Source organism: Entelurus aequoreus, linkage group LG07 (assembly GCF_033978785.1).
Source record: "Entelurus aequoreus isolate RoL-2023_Sb linkage group LG07, RoL_Eaeq_v1.1, whole genome shotgun sequence".
NCBI classification, from domain to species: Eukaryota; Metazoa; Chordata; class Actinopteri; order Syngnathiformes; family Syngnathidae; genus Entelurus; species Entelurus aequoreus.
Window position 1 is genome coordinate 15,936,487 of NC_084737.1, and position 23,039 is coordinate 15,959,525.

Genomic DNA, 23,039 nt, shown 5'->3' on the forward strand with positions numbered 1-23,039 from the left:
CATATATGCAGTTAAGTGATTTGGTGCGGCCCCTTTAAGTGACCGTCAGGAGATTTACCCAAAGGTGGGGGAGGAGGTTTGTTGTGACCGCCTTTTTGAGTCTCTTTGATGGAATAAACCGCGCAAAAATTTTTGTGTGTCAAAGATACTTTAAGTTGTCTTGCAACACTGCCAATTTTTTGTTGGCCACGTTCTTGCACAAAATGTTTCTGAAATTTTGGACAAATATATGTCCATAAAATGTCCAAATAATTTCTGACGGAATTGTTCGCCATATTTTGTACAAAATCGTCTGCCAAATTTTTTTGCTGAAAATGTTTACAAAATTTTGCAAACATTTTGACAAAATGTTAGCCCAATTTTTGATGAATAACTATGACATTTTAATGAAAAATGACACCACATTTCTGACAAGAATGTCGCCACATTTTTTGACGAAAATGTTATGCCATATTTCTGCAGATAATTGTCCTGAAATTTGGGACAAAAATGCTAGTAACATTTTTGACAAACTATGTTCGCCAAATATTTGAATAAATTGTTTGCAAATTTTGACAAAAATGTTAGCCAAATGATTTACCACATTTTCTGCTAAAAAAAATTTCAGGATTTTTTTTATTGAAAGATCAAACCACATTTGTAACAAAAATGTTGGCCACTTTTGGCAAAAAATTGTTCTGACATTTTGGACAAAAATATTCATAACATTTTTGGACAAACAATGTTTTGCAGAATTTTGGACAAAAATGTCCCACTAAGTGTTCGCCAAATTTTTGAAGAAATTGTTCAGATTTTTTGATGAAAATATTTGCCAACATTTTGACAAATGTCTGTACAATCTTTGACAAAATGTTAGTCCAACTTTTACTGAAGAACTTTGACATTATAATGAAAAATTACACCACATTTCTGACAACATTTTTTCACACATTTTTTGACCAGAAAATGTTCCTGAACATTAACAACAAATTACCTGTCCAATTCTATGACAGAGTTTGCCAAATGTTTGACTAATTTATGACAAAATTGTTCACCAAATATTTGACAAAATAATTCACAGAATTATTTGGACGAAATTGTTTGGCAATTTCTTTACGAAATTGTCTACCAAACTTTTTGCCCAAAAACATTATAAATGAAAAAACAAAACCACACCACATTTCTAAACAAAATAATTGGCACAAGAAAAGAAAGAAGAAAATTGAATTTTGGACAAAATATCTGTGAAATATTTTGACAAATACGTTTGCCAAATTTTCTGACAAAAATTTCCACATAATTTCTTCACAGAACATTTTGCCAAATTTCTTGCAGAAATTGTCTTCTAAAGTTTTTGTTGAAAATGTTTGGTATGTTTAAAATGAAAATCACACCACAATTGCACGATTGTTGGCACATTTTAGATGAACATTTTGGCCACATTTTCCTGAAATTTTGGCTGAAAATATCTGTCAAATAAAACAAAACAAAAAAATAAAAAAATTCACAAAAACGTCTGACTAATGTCTGACGTTCACCATATTATTTAAGAAATTGTTCACAATTTTTCTTGATGAAAATATTTAACAACTTTAACAAAATTGTTTGCCCAATTTTTTTCAGAATATGTTCGCCAAATTCTTAATAAAATTTCCGTAAAATCTTTGACAAAATGTCAGCCAAATAATTGATGAAAACCTGGACATTTTTTTTAATGAAAACATTTTTTTTTTCAATAAAATTTTTTTTTTTTTTAAATCAAATTTCTGACAAAATTGTACACATTTTTTAAAGAAAATGTTGGCCACATTTGTGCACAAAATGTTCTTGAAATCTTTGACGAAAATATCCGTCCAATTTTTTGACAAATGTTTGCAAAATCTTTGACAAAAATGTCCGACTCATTTTTGACAAAAGTATTCACCAATTTTTTTAATGAAATGTTTCAAAAAATCATTTGCCGAAAATGTTTGCAAAACTTCTTACAAAATTGTTTGCCAATTTTTTTGGGTTGAAAATGTCGAATTAAAAAAAAAAGCATTTTGCTGAAAAAAAAATGTTGAAATTAAAAATGACAACACATTTTTGGCAAAATTGTTGGCACATTTTTGTGCAGAATATTTTCCTAAAATGTGGACAAAAATATCTGATTTTTTTTTTTCTATCCTAATTTTTGACCTATTTCTGCTGAAAGTGTTTACCATATTATTTAAGAAATTGTTAACAATTTTTTGGGATGAAAATATTAAACAAATTTAACAAAATTGTTTGCCCAATTTCTTTCCAAAAATATCCTTCAAATTTTAAATACAATTTCCGTAAAATCTTTGACAAAATGTCAGCCAAATTATTGCTGGAAAAACTTGGACAATTTAAATGAAAAAAAAATCTAATTTCTGATAAAATTGTTGGCACATTTTTTGACGAAAATGGTGGCCACATTTTCGCAGAAATTTTTCTTGAAATCTTGGATGAAAATATCCGTGCAATTTTTTGACAAATGTTTGCCGAATCTTCGACAAAAATGTCCGACTCATTTTTGACGAAAGTATTCAAATATTTTTTGTCGAAAATAGTTGCAAAACTTCTTACGAAATTATCTGCCAAATTTTTTTTAACTGAAAATTTCGAATAAAAAAAAAAAAAGTGAGACTAAGTTTTGCTGAAAAACTTTTTTTTAAATGAAAAATTACAATACGGTTGACAAAATAGTTTTTAGGCAACATTTTTCACATTAATTTTAGGTGAACATTTTTGACCCGTCTTTTTTTATACCTCAAAATGTTTTATACAAAAATGTCCAAATAATTTCTGACGAAATTGTTCGCCATATTTTTGACAAAATTGTCTGCCAGATTTTTTTGCAGAAAATTTTTACAAAATGTTAGCCCAATCTTTGCTAAAGAACTTTCACTTTTTAATGAAAAATTACACCACATTTCTGACAAAAATGTTAGCCACATTTTTGCAGAACATTTTCGGCACAAATATCTGTCAAATTTTTTGACAAATGTTTGCCAAATCTTTGACAAAAATGTCCGACTCATTTTCAATGAAAGTACGCACCAATTTTTGGATTACATTTTTCACAAAATCTTTTACCGAAAATGTTTGCAAAACTTTTTACTAAATTTTTTTTGCTGAAAATTTCGAATTTTTGAAAAAATGTGAGCCTGAGTTTTGCTGAAAAACTATTTTTGTCATGAAAAATTACAACACAAAATTGTTTTTAGGCAACATCATTGACATAAATTTTAGGCAAGAATTTTGGACTTGTCTTTTTTTATAGCTACAGTTATTGTGTGACCAAACATTGAGCAGTTTAAATTTGAGTGCCGAAAAAAACAAAAAAACAGTCCTTGTACTTTTTTTTTATTTTATTGAGGACTGCAAAGTAGGCCACGAGGGGGCCAAAAAAAGTTGCAAGTGCCAAATCAGGGCACAATTTTGGCAAATGTTTTTGTTCAAAACTGAATGGTACAGAAGTTGGGGCGTGGGATGGGTGTGATGTTTTTATAAATCAATAACTGTATTTTAGAATACACTGAAAGGACAATTAAAACAAAATGGCCCCTGTGCCGCACTTTGGACACACTCGGAGTAGTGCATGAGTCCACCAGGACAAGACACGGTACTGGCTCACAAGCAGCATGGCTCCTAGAGCAGAGTTCAGTTCTTTCAGGTCCTTCTGGAATAAAAAAAGTTGTCATTTCCAACTTTAAAAGAGTTTCCTCGGTTCAGGACTCGAGCTGGTTCTGGTAGTGGAGCGACTCGGCTCGGACTTTAAGGCTCTGGAATTCCACCTGGATGAAGTCAGTCAAGGTCTTCCTTGTTTCCACCTGAAAGGACAACTTTATTTGGGGACATGAAGACATGGTCTTAGTTTTTGTGACACCGCTAACTTCTTTTTACGCTTGTATTTGTTGAGTTCACATGTGACTTAAACATTGCCTTTATACCCACTACGTTTGACCCTGGAACGGATATTTTCTATGGACATTTTATTTATTTATTTATTTTTTTTATCCCTTTTTACACGTGTATGACAGTTAAGAATATAAAATGTTACTTTTAAACTGTGCCTGTACACTTAGTCAATATTTATGATGGCCACAGTTTGACCCTGGAACAGATTATTTCTACTTTTATTATTTACAATGGACATTTTTTAAATTTTTTACAATTGAAATACATTTTTACACGTGTATGATTCACTGTACAAACACACACATACATATACTGTACATATACATTCGCTGTACACACATATACACATACTGTACATATACATTCACTGTACAAACACACATATACACATACTGTACATATACATTCGCTGTACACACATATACACATACTGTACATATACATTCACTGTACAAACACACATATACACATACTGTACATATACATTCGCTGTACACACATATACACATACTGTACATATACATTCACTGTACAAGCACACATATACACATACTGTACATGTACAAGTACATATGCACACATACACTCATGCACATAATCACGTTTCATCAAACATATATTAACGTTGTTGCCCTAGGGTAAACTGGGTATAACACATGGCACACTGACAAAGCTTAACCTATTGTTACTATAACAATCTACAAGGTTAATGTAGGTTGCTTCTCTTTCTTCCCCTCCATTTTTCTGCATTCTTTCGTATCTCAAGTTATCATTACGTATATGTATTGTTGCATTTGAACAATTGTATTGTTGATAATAAAGGTAAAGTACTGGTATTGTTTATTATCAATAGCACTATTTCTATTGGTATTCATATTGCTCCATTTTTAGTGTAATAATGCTCATTGTCATTTCTGTATTTTTTTTTAAATTTTCGCTAACTGCTTATTTGCTATTACTTTTACCATCATAATTGTACATGTCGTATTTGCTGATGTTGCTCTGTTGTTGTTGTTGTTGTTGTTGTTGTGTTTGCTGTTGTTGTTTTTGTCTCTCTGTCTAATCCCCCTCTTGTCCCCACAATTCCCCCCTCTGTCTTCCTTTTTCTCTCTTTCTATCCCCTCCTGCTCCGGCCCGGCTGCACCAAATGATAATATAAATACATTTAATAAAGTCAAAATACAAGTAAGGCAACAAGAGAAGTATCCTACACTTCTCTTTTGTAAACTAAATCTGAACAGCCGATATGGGCATCTACATCTGCTATATGATTTGCCCGAGAAGCTGGGCAGGACATTATAAAAAAAAAAAAAAAAAAAGAATGTAAAATGTGACTTAAAACTTTGCCTGCACACTTAGTAGGCATTTATGATGGCTGCAGTTTGACCCTGGAACAGACTATTTCTACTTATATTATTTTCAATGGACATTTTTTACATTTTAAATACATTTTTACACGTGTATGACAGATAAGAATGTAAAATGTGACTTAAAACTGTGCCTGAACACTTAGTCAATATTTATGATGGCCACAGTTTGACCCTGGAACAGACTATTTCTACTTACATTATTTTCCATGGACATTTTTTGCATTTAAAATCCCTTTTTACACATGTATGACAGTTAAGAATTTAAAATATTACTTAGAACTGTGCCTTCACACTTAGTCAATATTTATAATGGCCACAGTTTGACCCTGGAACAGACTATTTCTACTTTTATTATTTACAATGGACATTTTTTTTACATTTAAAATACATTTTTACACATGTATGACCGTTAAGAATGTAAAATGTGACTTAAAATTTTGCCTGCACACTTAGTAGGCATTTATGATGGCTGCAGGTTGACCCTGGAACAGACTATTTCTACTTATATTATTTTCAATGGAACATTTTTTACATTTTAAATACATTTTTACACGTGTATGACAGTTAAGAATGTAAAATATTACTTAGAACTGTGCCTTCACACCTAGTCAATATATTATAATGGCCACAGTTAGACCCTGGAACAGACTATTTCTACATATATTATTTTCTGTGGACATATTTTACATTTAAAATCCTTTTTTACACATGTATGACAGTTAACAATGTAAAATGTGACTTAAAACTGTGCCTAAACACTAAGTCAATATTTATGATGGCCACAGTTTGACCCTGGAACAGACTATTTCTACTTACATTATTTTCTATGGACATTTTTTACATTTAAAATCCCTTTTTACACGCGTATGACAGTTAAGAATGTAAAATATTACTTAGAACTGTGCCTGCACACTTAGTCAATATTTATGATGGCCACAGTTTGACCCTGGAACAGACTATTTCTACTTTTATTATTTACAATGGACATTTTTTACATTTAAAATACATTTTTACACGTGTATCACAGTTAAGAATGTAAAATATTACTTAGAACTGTGCCTTCACACCTAGTCAATATATTATAATGGCCACAGTTAGACCCTGGAACAGACTATTTCTACATACATTATTTTCTATGGACATTTTTTACATTTAAAATACTTTTTTTACACATGTATGACAGTTAAGAATGTAAAATATTACTTAAAACTTGGCCTGCACACTTAGTAGGCATTTATGATGGCTGCAGTTTGACCCTGGAACAGACTATTCTACTTATATTATTTTCTATGGACATTTTTTACATTTAAAATCCCTTTTTACATGTGCATGACAGTTAAGAATGTAAAATATTACTTAGAACTGTGCCTGCACACTTAGTCAATATTTATGATGGCCACAGTTTGACCCTGGAACAGACTATTTCTACTTTTATTATTTACAATGGACATTTTTTACATTTAAAATACATTTTTACACATGTATGACAGTTAAGAATGTAAAATGTGACTTAAAACTTTGCCTGCACACTTAGTAGGCATTTATGATGGCTGCAGTTTGACCCTGGAACAGACTATTTCTATTTACATTATTTTCAATGGACATTTTTTACATTTTAAATACATTTTTACACGTGTATCACAGTTAAGAATGTAAAATATTACTTAGAACTGTGCCTTCACACCTAGTCAATATATTATAATGGCCACAGTTAGACCCCGGAACAGACTATTTCTACATATATTATTTTCTGTGGACATATTTTACATTTAAAATCCTTTTTTACACATGTATGACAGTTAAGAATGTAAAATATTACTTAAAACTTGGCCTGCACACTTAGTAGGCATTTATGATGGCTGCAGTTTGACCCTGGAACAGACTATTCTACTTATATTATTTTCTATGGACATTTTTTACATTTAAAATCCCTTTTTACACATGTATGACAGTTAAGAATTTAAAATATTACTTAGAACTGTGCCTTCACACTTAGTCAATATTTATAATGGCCACAGTTTGACCCTGGAACAGACTATTTCTACTTTTATTATTTACAATGGACATTTTTTTTACATTTAAAATACATTTTTACACATGTATGACAGTTAAGAATGTAAAATGTGACTTAAAACTTTGCCTGCACACTTAGTAGGCATTTATGATGGCTGCAGGTTGACCCTGGAACAGACTATTTCTACTTATATTATTTTCAATGGACATTTTTTACATTTTAAATACATTTTTACACGTGTATGACAGTTAAGAATGTAAAATATTACTTAGAACTGTGCCTTCACACCTAGTCAATATATTATAATGGCCACAGTTAGACCCTGGAACAGACTATTTCTACATATATTATTTTCTGTGGACATATTTTACATTCAAAATCCTTTTTTACACATGTATGACAGTTAACAATGTAAAATGTGACTTAAAACTGTGCCTAAACACTAAGTCAATATTTATGATGGCCACAGTTTGACCCTGGAACAGACTATTTCTACTTACATTATTTTCTATGGACATTTTTTACATTTAAAATCCCTTTTTACACGCGTATGACAGTTAAGAATGTAAAATATTACTTAGAACTGTGCCTGCACACTAAGTCAATATTTATGATGGCCACAGTTTGACCCTGGAACAGACTATTTCTACTTACATTATTTTCTATGGACATTTTTTACATTTAAAATCCTTTTTTTACACATGTATGACAGTTAAGAATGTAAAATATTACTTAAAACTTGGCCTGCACACTTAGTAGGCATTTATGATGGCTGCAGTTTGACCCTGGAACAGACTATTCTATTTATATTATTTTCAATGGACATTTTTTACATTTTAAATACATTTTTACACGTGCATGACAGTTAAGAATGTAAAATATTACTTAGAACTGTGCCTGCACACTTAGTCAATATTTATAATGGCCACAGTTTGACCCTGGAACAGACTATTTCTACTTTTATTATTTACAATGGACATTTTTTACATTTAAAATACATTTTTACACATGTATGACAGTTAAGAATGTAAAATGTGACTTAAAACTTTGCCTGCACACTTAGTAGGCCTTTATGATGGCTGCAGTTTGACCCTGGAACAGACTATTTCTACTTATATTATTATCTATGGACATTTTTTACATTTTAAACACATTTTTACACGTGTATGACAGTTAAGAATGTAAAATTTTACTTAGAACTATGCCTTCACACTTAGTCAATATATTATAATGGCCACAGTTTGACCCTGGAAGAGACTATTTCTACTTTTATTATTTACAATGGACATTTTTTACATTTAAAATACATTTTTACACATGTATGACAGTTAAGAATGTAAAATGTGACTTAAAACTTTGCCTGCACACTTAGTAGGCATTTATGATGGCTGCAGTTTGACCCTGGAACAGACTATTCTATTTATATTATTTTCTATGGACATTTTTTACATTTAAAATCCCTTTTTACACGTGTATGACAGTTAAGAATGTAAAATATGACTTAGAACTGTGCCTGCACACTTAGTCAATATATTATAATGGCCACAGTTTGACCCTGGAACAGACTATTTCTACTTTTATTATTTACAATGGACATTTTTTACATTTAAAATACATTTTTACATATGTATGACAGTTAAGAATGTAAAATGTGACTTAAAACTTTGCCTGCACACTTAGTAGGCATTTATGATGGCTGCAGTTTGACCCTGGAACAGACTATTCTACTTATATTATTTTCTATGGACATTTTTTACATTTAAAATCCCTTTTACACGTGTATGACAGTTAAAAATGTAAAATATTACTTAGAACTGTGCCTGCACACTTAGTCAATATTTATAATGGCCACAGTTTGACCCTGGAACAGACTATTTCTACTTTTATTATTTTCTATGAACATATTTTATATTTAAAATCCTTTTTTACACATGTATGACAGTTAAGAATGTAAAATATTACTCAGAACTTGGCCTGCAGACTTAGTAGGCATTTAAGATGGCTGCAGTTTGACGCTGGAACAGACTATTTCTACTTTACATTTTTTTTAATTGAAAACCCTTTTTTACACTTGTATGACAGTTAAGAATGTAAAAAACCTGTGTCGTCACCTGGCTTTTCTTCTCAGCTCGGAGGTTTTCTGCCAGGTCTTTCACGCTGAAAGGTTTCCCCACCAGGACGGTGATTCTCTGGGGAGCAAATCATGACACAAGGCGGACAGAAAGCACAGAAATGTTCCTCGTTACCTTGCCGATTTGAGGAATGTAGGGAGCCATGTTGGGAAGGACGTCGCTCAAACCTGACACAAAAGATGGAGGTCATTTCCACCATTTAAAGACGCCTTTTCTTAACCCAGCTACTGACCCACATGCCACATTGGCAGGATGACAGGATGCAGCCTGCACTCCGCTATGAGGCGTCCAACACCTGCAACACCAGCCAGGTCAGCAAGTGGTATTGACAATCATGTGCTGCACACTCACCCCATTTTAACCTGAGGAAGTCTTCAGTCGCGTTGATTTTACCTGGTAAATTCAAAAACAATGCTTTTTTTTTTTTTGCAACTTCCCATTCAACAGCAGAAGTACACGCCTACCTTCTGGGAAAATGTGCACCCACTCCCCTCTGTTCAGTTTCTCCAGGACAAAATCCATGCCCTTCTGGTAAACGCCGTCCCCTGAAGAAAGAACAATAAAAGAACGAGGAAATTCCCGCAGAAACTTTGATGGGCTTGCGATCTGTGCCCTGAACTTCTGGCCTGTACTTCTAAATTGGCGCCAAGTATCCAAAACCATGATTTTTAGGTATAAACATACGAATTTAGCTAAAAAGAAGGGATAAAATGTTAGCATGCTAACATAGGGGTGTTAGCATTCTTCTAAGTTGGCAACAAGTATCAAAATGTATGATTTTTAGGTATAAACATACACAATTAGCTAAAAAGCTAGGATAAAACAATTGCATGCTAATATAAGATACATTAGCATAATTCTAAAATAGCGTCAAGTATTCAAAACCATTATGTTTAGGTTTAAACATGCAAAATTAGCTAAAAAGCTAAGATAAAACTTTAGCATGCTAATATAAGAGACATTAGCATACTTCTAAGATGGCACCAAGTATCCAAAACTATGATTTTTTTGTTTTAAACATACGAAATTAGCTAAAAGGCCACAATAAAAGGTTAGAATGCTAATATAAGAGACGTTAACATACTTTTAAGATGGCACCAAGTATCAAAATCTATGCTTTTCAGGTATAAACATACACAATTAGCTAAAAAGCTAGGATAAAATGTTAGCATGTTAATATAAGAGACGTTAGCATACTCTTAAGGTAGCGCAAAATATTCAAAACCGTTATTTTTAGGTTTAAACATGCAACATTAGCTAAAAAGCAAGGATAAAACGTTAGCATGCTAATATAAGAGACGTTAGCATACTTCTAAGATGGTGCCAAGTTTCAAAATATATTACTTTTAGGTATGAACATACACAATTAGCCAAAAAGCTAGGATAAAACGATAACATGCTAACATGAGAGACGTTAGCATACTTCTAAGTTGGCGCCAAGTATCAAAATCTATGATTTTTAGGTATGAACATACAAAATTAGCTACAAAGCAAGGATAAAATGGTAGCGTGCTAATAAAAGAGACGTTAGCATACTTCTAAGATGGTGCCAAGTTTCAAAATATATGACCTTTAGGTATGAACATACACAATTAGCCAAAAAGCTAGGATAAAACGATAGCATGCTAACATGAGAGACGTTAGCATACTTCTAAGATCACGATTTTTAGGTTTAAACATGCAAAATTAGCTAAAAAGCTAGCAAAAGACATTAGCATGCAAGTCGACAACATCAACAAACCTTTGAGCATTCACGCACAGCATACAACGTTTGGTGGACGAAATGAAACAAAGGAGTGGCATAAAACACGTCTTTCTGTGGCAACATCGGAGAAACCAACTACGGTGAGTTCAAGGACCACTGAAATCTTCTCATCAGTGAAGCATGTTTAATATAAACAGTGGGATTTCTAACATTTAGAAAGGTTTGTGTCATGTTTGTCCTCCTTTTTTTTTTCTTCTTTTTTTTTTTTTAATGTCCTGCCCAGCTTCTCGGGCAAATCATATAGCAGATGTAGATGCCCATATCGGCTGTTCAGATTTACTTTACAAAAGAGAAGTGTAGGATACTTCTCTTGTTGCCTTACTTGTATTTTGACTTTATTCAATGTATTTATATTATCATTTGGTGCAGCCGGGCCGGAGCAGGAGGGGATAGAAAGAGAGAAAAAGGAAGACAGAGGGGGGAATTGTGGGGACAAGAGGGGGATTAGACAGAGAGACAAAAACAACAACAGCAAACACAACAACAACAACAACAACAACAACAACAGAGCAACATCAGCAAATACGACATGTACAAATATGATGGTAAAAATAATAGCAAATAAGCAGTTAGCGAAAATAAAATAAAAAAAATACAGAAATGACAATGAGCATTATTACACTAAAAATGGAGCAATATGAATACCAATAGAAATAGTGCTATTGATAATAAACAATACCAATACTTTACCTTTATTATCAACAATACAATTGTTCAAATGCAACAATACATATACGTAATGATAACTTGAGATACGAAATAATGCAGAAAAATGGAGGGGAAAAAAGAGAAGCAACCTACATTAACCTTGTAGATTGTTATAGTAACAATAGGTTAAGCTTTGTCAGTGTGCCATGTGTTATACCCAGTTTACCCTAGGGCAACAACGTTAATATATGTTTGATGAAACGTGATTATGTGCATGTTTGTCCTCCTACACAAATTATATTAAAACAAAAACTTTTTTTTTTTCCATTTTCACACATTTTTGAGAAAGGGTTGCCTTCTAGGCCCGATGGAGACTAAGACAAAATGGAGTGTGTGTCGCTGTTAGAATAATTATGTATATATTATCAGACAACTCTTACGCTTAAGGGCCGTTGCTATAGTTATTATCAATTGTGCTGAAGTTGCACTTTTCTATCTGTGCAAAGGGACAGCTGGCAATCCAAAAGATTGCGAGTCGTCTCGTATCAGTGTTGTGTCCAGACTCTGCTGACTGCCAAGGCCGAACATCGAGTACCGTGACGCAGACAAAGCAGAGACAGGGCGATATCACCAGTGTCAGCACATTTGCATTTCAGTAATAGTCATATATTGTGTCTAACTGGGGCTGCTGAGCTTACCCCCCTTTCCTCAGCGGCAGCCTCAGTGGTGTAACCAGGGACCTCCCAAATAAATACGTGGGCAGGATTTTAGAGCGTTGTTTGGATCTGTAACTAGAGTACAGCCCAAAAACGTCTCTCCTCATTGAGCAAAATTGAACTCTTGTCTCTGCATGATTCCTTGCTTCTTGTCTGTTTAATAAATGTCATCAGTGTTTGAACCTGACAGTCGCTTACCTCTGCAGACAGGAACGCACTTCCCTCTGCTGAAGAAGCGAGAGTGCAATTCTCTCGTGAAGCAGATGTCCGACGCTGCGGGGGTCCTGCCGGAAAATAGTCCGTCACGTTTCCATGCATTGAAAAACTTTTTTTATAAAAAAATATATATATTGCGTCCTTGGACTCGTACGCATGTCAACTCCTGAATTACCAACTTCCAATTGCTTTTAAGATGGTGCCGAGTGTCTGAATCCATGAGTTTTTATGTGTAACTGTACAAAAAGAGCTACAGAGCTATCCTAAAATTTTAGCATGCTTGCATTACATTGCTAAGATTTAGCAAGTGTGCTAACGACGGCATGCTAACATGCCTCACACTTCAAGTAACACGGCTGTAAGGTGTATGGCTGCTGGAATAGAGAAAAAAATGTTGTCAAATTAAATGAAAAAGTTAGCATGCTATTGTTGGCATGGTAACAGATAAGTGTTACCAATTCCCGTTTTTCCCGAAATTCCGTTACACCATTTCTCAATTCAACAGGTTGCTACTTCAACATTCCTCGACCAATTTGAAAAATTCCAACACATTCAAACCATTCAAGTTTTTTGTACCATTTTCAAAAACATTTCCCGAAATTCCCACATTTTGGGGAAATTTCCATTGAAATCAATGGGACATTCTTCAAACTTCCACAACTCCCACATTCTTTAACCGATTCAAAACATTCCACCCTCAACACATTCAACTCATCCTGGACATTCAAACTATAATTTTTCCGCGTTCAACACATTTCCAGGAATTCCTGTTTTTTTAACAACCCTATTTCCAACCTTTTTCGTTTGACTGCTCCTTTTCCTTTTGTCATCCCATTTCAACTGTTCCACCGTCAAAACATTTTCCTGGACATTTTTCCCATTTAAAATGAATTGGCCATTTTTCCAAGCTTCCACCTCTTCCAAAATTTTCAACCCATTCAAGCCATTCCACCTTCAACACATTCCACAATCCTGGAAATTCAAACTACCTTTTTTCGAAGTTCAAAAAAATTCCAGGATTTTCAAGAATTCCTGGTTTTCCAAAGCTTTATTTCCACCCTTTTTTCAGGCGACTGCTCCTTCCACAATTTTCAACGCATTTCAAACGTTGCACTGTCAAAACATTCCTCTTAATCAGGCCAAAACACAAAGTTGTTTTTTGAACTGGAAAAATTCCCTGTTTTCCAGAAATTCCAGGAATTCCGTTTTACCATTTTTCAATTCAACAGGTCACTACTTCAACATGTCTCGACCCGTTTGACAAATTCCAACAAATTCAAACCATTGAAGTATTTTTTTTACCATTTTCAAAAAAATTCACGCATTTCCCGAAATTCCCATTGAAATCAATGGGACATTCTTCAAACTTCAAAAACTCCCACATTTTTCATCTGATTCAAACCATTCCACCCTCAACACGTTCAACTCATCCTGGACATTCAAACTACAATTTTTCCACGTTCAACAAATTTCCAGGAATTCCTGTTTTTTTAACAACCCTATTTTCAACCTTTTTCGTTTGACTACTCCATTTCCCTTTTTTATCCTATTTCAACTGTTGCACCGTCAAAACATTTTTCTTAGTCAGGACAAAAAAACAAGTTGGTTTAGGAACTAAAAAAATTCCTGGTTTTCCCGAAATTCCAGGAATTCCGTTATACCATTTCTCAATTCAACAGGTTACTACTTCAACATTTCTCGCCCGATTTGAAAAATTCCACCACCAACCATTTCAACTCATTCACACCTTTCAAGTTTTTTTTTACCATTTTCAAAAAAAATTCCCGCATTTACCGAAATTCACAATTTGTTTTGAAATTCCCATTGAAATCAATAGGACATTCTTCAAACTTCGACAACTCGCACATTCTTTAACCGATTCAAAACATCCCACCCTCAAAACATTCAACCCATCCTGGACATTCAAACTACCATTTTTCCGCGTTCAACAAATTTCCAGGAATTCCTGTTTTTTTAACAACCCTATTTCCAACCTTTTTCGTTTGACTACTCCTTTTCCTTTTTTCATCTCATTTCAATTGTTCCACCGTCGAAACATTTTTTCTTACTCAGGACAAAAAAACAAGTTGGTTTAGGAACTACAAACATTCCCGATTTTCCCGAAATTCTAGGAATTCCACAATACAATTTCTCAATTAAAATACTGTTATTTCTTTAAATTTTTTTGACCGATTTAAACAATTCCAACACCAACCAATTCAGCTCATTCAGGACATACATACTCCTAATCATTTTTTTTTTTAAATCCGGCTTTTCCCAAAATTCACAAATTTCCAGGAAGTTCCCATTGAAATTAATGGGACATTTTTCCAGCTTGCCCAATTCCCACATTTTTCCACCTATTCAAACCATTCCAACATTAACACATTCCACTCATCCTGGAATTTCAAACTAACACTTTCCCAAGTTCCAAACCAAATTCTGGTTTTCGTGGAAATTCAAACTCTTCAAACCATTCCAATATTCAAACTGTTCTTACATTCGTACTACATTCTGTCAGCATTTCAGTTCAACTTCAGCATTGGAGCATTCACACGCAATTCCTTCAGAAATTGCCTCATCTAGTTCACCTTATTTTTTGTACTACAAATTGTGGCACCTCGGCTGTGAATAAGTGAACAGAAAATGTGAACATGTTCCAAATAAAACAACAGGATGGATAAAATGGCTGAGGTAAAGAAACAAGACTTACCATCGCATCTTGTTAAAAGTCCACAAGTGTCTCAGCTTCAGGACACCTAGCTCACACACATTAAGTGTCAACACTTTCCTTACGGGGCTTGGATGTCTTGTCTTACCCCAGATGTGAGGGTCGTCCATGCAAGACTGGTGATTGGACAGCGTGATCAGGGGCGTGTCCGCAGGCCGCCGGTCAATCAGCTCTAACAGAACCTCCCGGTTATGGACCGTCAAGGAGTTCATGTACTCTAGGGTGGGAGCGACAACCTTCCTGAATGACAGCTGAGTTTGTTTTTGTTTTTTTTCCAACAGAACGGAACTTACTGGTCCAAAAGTAGGAGTAGGAGCCCACCATGCCCATGACCAGCGAGCTGGAGACCCTCCAGGCCAACGAGGGGCATTGTGGGAACGGCCATCTGACCTCCAGGGGCATCACAGCTCTCGACAAGCGCTACAGCCACATACATTGACTCTGGTGAGACATAAGTATTACATAGTATACAACTGCGACTTATTAGTGATTCCCAGAGCCCAAAAAAAGTCTGCGGGCTATAGAGCGTTTTCTATTCGGGCTCCAGTACTCTGGAATGCCCTCCCGGTAACAGTTAGAGATGCTACCTCACTAGAAGCATTTAAGTCCCATCTTAAAACTCATTTGTATACTATAGCCTTTAAATAGACCCCCTTTTAGACAAGTTGATCTGCCGTTTATTTTCTGCTCTGCCCCCCTCTCCTACGTGGAGGGGTGGGGGGTGGGGGTGGGGTGGGGGGGTGGGGTGGGGGGCACAGGTTCGGTGGCCACGGATGAAGCGCTGGCTGTCCAAAGTCGGGACCCGGGGTGGACCGCTCGTCTGTGCATCGGTTGGGGACATCTCTATGCTGCTGACCCGTCTCCACTCAAGATGGTCTCCTGCTCGCCCCACTATGGACTGAACTCTCACTATTATGTTAGATCCACTATGGACTGGACTCTCACAATATTATGTCAGATCCACTATGGACTGGACTCTCACTATTATGTTAGATCCACTATGGACTGGACTCTCACTATTATGTTAGATCCACTATGGACTGGACTCTCACAATATTATGTTAGATCCACTATGGACTGGACTCTCACTATTATGTTAGATCCACTATGGACTGGACTCTCACAATATTATGTTATATCAACTATGGACTGGACTCTCACTATTATGTTAGATCCACTATGGACTGGACTCTCACAATATTATGTTATATCAACTATGGACTGGACTCTCACTATTATGTTAGATCCACTATGGACTGGACTCTCACTATTATGTTAGATCCACTATGGACTGGACTCTTACAATATTATGTTATATCAACTATGGACTGGACTCTCACTATTATGTTAGATGCACTATGGACTGGACTCTCACTATTATGTTAGATCCACTATGGACTGGACTCTCACAATATTATGTTAGATCCATTATGGACTGGACTCTCACTATTATGTTAGATCCACTATGGATTGGACTCTCACTATTATGTTAGATCCACTATGGACTGGACTCTCACAATATTATGTTAGATCCACTATGGACTGGACTCTCACTATTATGTTAGATCCACTATTGACTGGACTCTCACTATTATGTTGGATCCACTATCGACTGGACTCTCGCAATATTATGTTAGATCCACTATGGACTGGATTCTCACTATTATGTTAGATCCACTATGGACTGGACTTTCACTATTATGTTAGATCCACTATGGACTGGACTCTCACTATTATGTTAGATCCACTATCGACTGGACTCTCGCAATATTATGTTAGATCCACTATGGACTGGACTCTCACTATTATGTTAGATCCACTATGGACTGGACTCTCACTATTATGTTAGATCCACTATCGACTGGACTCTCGCAATATTATGTTAGATCCACTATGGACTGGACTCTCACTATTATGTTAGATCCACTATGGACTGGACTCTCACTATTATGTTAGATCCACTATGGACTGGACTCTCACTATTTTGTTAGATCCACTATCGACTGGACTCTCGCAATATTATGTTAGATCCACTATGGACTGGACTCTCACTATTATGTTAGATCCACTATGGACTGGACTCTTACAATATTATGTTAGATCCACTATGGACTGGACTCTTACACTATTATGTTAGATCCACTATCGACTGGACTCTTACAATATTATGTTAGATCCACTATGGACTGGGCTCTCACACTATTATGTTAGATCCACTATGGACTGGACTCTCACACTATTATGTTAGATCCACTATGGACTGGACTCTCACAATATTATGCTAGATCCACTCGACGTCCATTGCACCGGTTGCAATTGATTGATTGATTAACAAGTAAAACCTTGAATGGACTGTACTGCCAAAAATACTTGCTTTTTTTAGTATGGTCAGTACCGAACACTGTATAACAGTTTTTCCTCGGAGAGCAACGTCAATTCTCGAACGCCGCCTGTCTTGGAAAATAATCAACCTATCACAAATGCGGATTTGGCGCTTCTAAATCTCCCTCGCTCATCAAAAACTTGACAACAAACCTCATTCGTGGCTGGTCTGCCAGTGCATAAGGTGAAAAGATCCACTTTGTCGCTCTATTTAGCGAATAGAGATACAAACACTGGAGCCAGAGCATAAGGTGAAAAGATCCACTTTGTCGCTCTATTTAGCGAATAGAGATACAAACACTGGAAAAGAGGTGTATCTTGTGTTAAAATGTCTCCAGCTGTGGAACATACCCTTTCACTGAGCACGGAGGTAGCAGGCACGGCGAGGTAGTGCCTGGCTAACTTGGCAGTAAGAGGATATATGGGCTCATTGTTCTTCCACCATAGAAGTTGGTCAAAATCTAGTTTTTAATGCAATATGGTCTTAAATCTGCTGCTATAATAACACCAACAGCATTTGTTATTGCTTTAGCCCTGCCTGACTCGCTGAGGAGAAGCTGCTTGAATGCGGTGGGAGCTGTGTTTGTTCGTCTTTCTCTTCGTTGAAGCGATGTTATCTATTGTTGTATCGCACCGCAAAGCCGAAGTGTTCCCAAACGGGAGATCTTAACGAGGCAGGAGGGTCTTCCAGCTCTGGCTTTTTGCATGTTGTAGTAGCCCGGTCGTTGCTAGCATGCCGTGTGTTGTGCCTCACTGTGCATTGTTTACACAACGTGCGGTCCGCTACTTAATATGTCCGTGTGGAAACTCGTTCGGTACACCTCCGAACCGAACCGAACCGAACCCCCCCGTACCGAAACGGTTCAATACAAATACACGTACCGTTACACCCTTAATCTTGCGTCGTGCAGGTATTTAGTAATCAAATACAAGCGGTCATGGAAGTTATCGCCAAATAAAGCAGAGATCCGCCACCACAAGCCCAGGGAGTGTGCATTACCGCAATGTGCGTAAAAGACCCAAAAGTGCGCGAGACAACTTTTATCACTTCCGAAAGTGCTAAGAAAACACAGCTTAGAGACATTCGTCTGTGGTTTGGCGACACTTTGAACGCCACTGCTTTGCTTAGTTCACCCGGCAAAGTGTGGCCTGGGGGACATCTTTTTTTTAATGGGCAAGTGGCACATTGTAGAAATAAAATAAACAAAAATCCCCCGGGAAAAATGAGAGTATAGAGTAAAAAGGCATAAACGTAATAAGAAAAGGCTGACAAGTGTGACCAGTAGATGGCAGTCACACATAAGAGAGACGTGTAGAGTGCAATATGATGGCAGTCACACATAAGAGATACGTGTAGACTGCAATATGACTCAAGTAAATACCAACATTTTATATGTTCCATTGAAAATATAGAACATTACACACAGCGCTCAAAAATCCATCAAAATGTTTTAGTACGACTTTGGTAAGCTATGAAGCCGAGTATTATTATGTATTAACATACAAGTATTATTATGGTGTTTGTATAAGGTAAGACATTGTATCTGGTGCTTTGTTTCGCAATACTATGCAAAAGCAACTTTTCTTACCTTCTGGTACCCGTTGATGTGTATTTGGGTTCTGCATTTTTTTTGGCGCGAGTCAGCCTTTATAATCCGTGCCGACACCATAGTAGATAAGCTTCTTCTTTTTCTCTATCTTCTTGTTATGGGACATTCATCCTACGCTGTTGCCATTCCTAATATAAAGTAGTGTAAAGTTCTTACTTATATCTGTCAGTAAACTCGCCAAGAAAGCGCTAAAACATACCGGTGTAGTGAGTTTATATTATTCACCCAAGGAACTTTAGTTAGTAGAGAGAAAGCGGCTTGAAGATGATCTGTAAAACATCATCTATGCAACATTTTGACCAAAAAACCACCATAACATGTTATGTAGACCACAAGTGTTTTCAATTTAGAAAAAGATTATCATAATATGACCCCTTTAATGCGTCTTATAATCCGGTGCGCCTTACATATGAAAAAGATCGAAAATAGACCATTCATCGGCAGTGCGCCTTATAATACAGTGCGCCCTTTGGTCCGCAAAATACGGTAATTAATCACAAAACAATTATCGGATTAATCATGCACACACTGAGATTAATAATGTGATTTATTTAAGCAGTCAGTGATCAAATCAAGTACAAAAACGAGTGCGGAGACTCCGACTGGTGTTCTTGCTGGCAGATTTCCCTCCAAAATACAGCGTGAAAGAACTTCAGATACAACTGTTACCAGGTTTTGTGCAAATTAATGATACGCATTGAGGTAAAACATTGAAAAAATGCTTCCGTATTACATTCCGGCATTAAAAGTTGCATTTGTGTACAAATACCGGCGTCTTTTCTTAAGCACATTTTTAATCATGCAATCGAGTACTCTGTGTTTAAACATGATTAATCCAAACTCCAAAATGTTTTTTATCATTTGACAACCCTATTAAAACACAGAAATGTGTCTTTAAATATATTGTTTGCCTTTTTATTGGCTTATTTCATTACAAACGACATGACGTCTCGTGACCCCCATATTGAAAGAATATTAAAATTGTACATACTGTTCCTTTGAGAATGTAAAATAGTTGACTATTGTTATTTATGATCATATTTATGAGCACATAATTGTTTGTTTTGTTAAACTGAGAGGTGATAGAACACTTTTTTGAACGTACCTTTTGGCAACGGATACTGCAACTTCAATTATGTGCAAAAATATGATGAAACACATTATCCTAAATACCTCACAGTTTTCGCAATTAGTCTAAAATTACATGGGTTCAGTTTTTCCCGTTATCGTGGTATCGACTCAGTATCGGGAATCGTGGCAATCCATAGGTATCGATACCGACGACTGAAATTCTGGTCTCCCGGCAACCGTGGTAATAACACAAGGAAGTTGCTAAAGAAGTTAAGATTATTTTTTAACAATAACACAGTATTTATGTGCCTAACTAAAGCGATAACACTCAGTATAGGGTTTACATTTCGCTCACATAAGCTAAAAATGTCATACATTGACGTCATTCATAGGACACTATGGCGAGCACCCTCACATATCTGACTTTTTAATGACCTGATTATCACATTGCAGTCAAGTCCAATCGGTTAAATGACAAACTTTTAAGTATGTTTTTTGTGCTCGTAAACAATTGCTTACCTAGTTTGCTTCCCGATCTTGTAAGCACAGAATAAACGAAACATTTAGCTAAACTTGCTTCTTTCACCTCTTTGACAGGGCGCTTCAGTCTGACCCGGAAGTGAAATGCCGCTTTGGATTGTGGGTACCACAGTTCTCCACAAAGAAGTGGGATTTTTACGCTATTCGTTTGACACTTCTGTCAAATTCACCAAAACACATCGAGTCGACAAATGTATTTCCATCTTCCATTACGTCTTAAAAACTTGAAAAATAAGGCGCGTTTGGTTGAACCATAGACATCTTATAAGTAGACGCAGCATTGGCTGCTGTGACGCGAGAAATTGGGCCGCCATCTTGAAGTGGTGATGAGCAGCCTAAACTGACAGTTGACAGGTCGAAAACAAAGATGGTGTTCAACGTTTTCCTGCTCAAATGAGCGGACTGTTGAAAATAGGAATCGGGGGATTCCTTTTCACAACTAAGATTTAACATTAACGTACTATTGGTTGTATTTTGTGAAAATAATATTACCACAGAGTTGAGAAGGCGCAAAGATCTTCAATAGTTCTGAATATTTCATTTCATTTTTTATTTATCTCCTTCCTTGATGGATAGACAATTAAACCTCAGCAACTAAACACACATTTACACACCAATGCCTAAGAAGGAGCAGGATGAAGAAAAATCTTATATTTTCCTGCCCCCTTCAACGTAATACATAGTCTTACTTAATGGATACAAACCAAACAAATACATCCAAATGTAATGAAAACAAACAAAAACCACACAAAAAAAAACCACAAGTGCAAAACTTCATGAAGTACAAACCGAACAAAAAAAGTAATATACACCTCACGGGATGATACAAAACAAATACAAAACCAGACAAAAAAATAAGTAAAATAATAAATATAAAGCAAAATGTAAACACTTATGGCTGTCCATATGATTTTATTGTTCTGTCTTTATATATTTTTTCAATTGGAATATATTTTTACAGTCTTTTATCTCATTGTAAGGAGAATTTCATAGTTTAACCCCCACCACTGATATACACATTTGTTTTAAAGTTGTCCTAGAAATGACATTTTTCGTCTATGCTCTGTATTCTCAGAAGTGATGACAAACATTTATTGGAAATTTGCTGGTAATGTTTTACTTTTAGCCTTAAACATGACACAAAATGTATGTAACTTTACTAGCTCCTGTAGTTTCAATAAACCAGAATTAATAAATAATATGTTAGTGTGTTCTAAGTAATCTACTTTATGAATAATCCTTATAGCTCTTTTCTGTAGTTGATACAATGCCTTTACGCTACTCTTATATGTGTTCCCCCACACTTCCACACAGTAGCTGATATATGGCAATATAAGTGCACAATACAATATACACATTGCCCTATAATCTAACACATATTTTACCTTGTGTAATATAAAAATACTCTTAGACATCTTTTTCCGTACATGTGCAATATGAGATTTCCATGTCAGACCGTCATCCAGTATCACTCCTAAAAATGTAATTCAGAAACCCTTTCAATATCAATTCCATCTATTGAAAGTTTGATCGTTTCCTCCCTTTTCCTCTTACAAAAAATCCTAAACTTTGTTTTTTTCACATTCAACGATAATTTATTGACATCAAACCATCTCTTAAGTTTAATCATTTCCTGTTCAATAATGTTTGATAACGCTTTTAAGTAGAGATGTCCGATAATAAATGCTTTAAAATGTAATATCGGAAATTATCGGTATCGTTTTTTTTTATTATCGGTATCATTTTTAAAAATTTATTTATTTTTATCTTTTTATTAAATCAACATAAAAAACACAAGATACACTTACAATTAGTGCACCAACCCAAAAAACCTCCCTCCCCCATTTACACTCATTCACACAAAAGGGTTGTTTCTTTCTGTTATTAATATTCTGCTTCCTACATTATATATCAATATATATCAATACAGTCTGCAAG

At 35.3% G+C, this 23,039-nt stretch overlaps 1 protein-coding gene across 4 annotated transcripts; it reads right to left on the minus strand.

Moving 5' to 3' along the window:
• Positions 1 to 2,551: 2,551 nt before the first annotated feature.
• On the minus strand, positions 2,552 to 21,348 carry tafazzin (tafazzin, phospholipid-lysophospholipid transacylase). Of its 4 annotated transcripts, none has more exons than XM_062052691.1 (11): positions 21,081 to 21,348; positions 15,792 to 15,939; positions 15,587 to 15,715; positions 15,481 to 15,526; positions 12,750 to 12,835; positions 9,887 to 9,967; positions 9,774 to 9,836; positions 9,655 to 9,717; positions 9,537 to 9,589; positions 9,402 to 9,479; positions 2,552 to 3,830 (listed from the first exon to the last, which is right to left on the minus strand). In XM_062052691.1, the coding sequence occupies exons 2-11, from the start codon at positions 15,898 to 15,900 to the stop codon at positions 3,717 to 3,719; spliced, it is 822 nt and encodes a 273-aa protein (XP_061908675.1). In that variant the 5' UTR covers positions 15,901 to 15,939; positions 21,081 to 21,348; the 3' UTR covers positions 2,552 to 3,716. The 4 variants fall into 4 exon arrangements, with proteins under 4 accessions (XP_061908675.1, XP_061908677.1, XP_061908676.1 ...); XM_062052693.1 differs by having other exon boundaries at positions 9,774 to 9,815; positions 21,081 to 21,344; XM_062052692.1 differs by having other exon boundaries at positions 2,553 to 3,818; positions 21,081 to 21,332.
• Between the last annotated feature and the right edge of the window lie 1,691 nt (positions 21,349 to 23,039).

Excerpts from the sequence above, each read along its gene's own strand:
- tafazzin (XM_062052691.1), bottom strand. The coding sequence starts at position 15,900 with ATGCCCCTGGAGGTCAGATGGCCGTTCCCACAATGCCCCTCGTTGGCC. Across the intron at positions 9,590-9,654 it reads CCTGCCAATGTGGCATGTGG|GTTTGAGCGACGTCCTTCCC; the intron begins GTCAGTAGCTGG and ends CTTTTGTGTCAG. Across the intron at positions 3,831-9,401 it reads GAGCTGAGAAGAAAAGCCAG|TTGTCCTTTCAGGTGGAAAC; the intron begins GTGACGACACAG and ends CCCCAAATAAAG.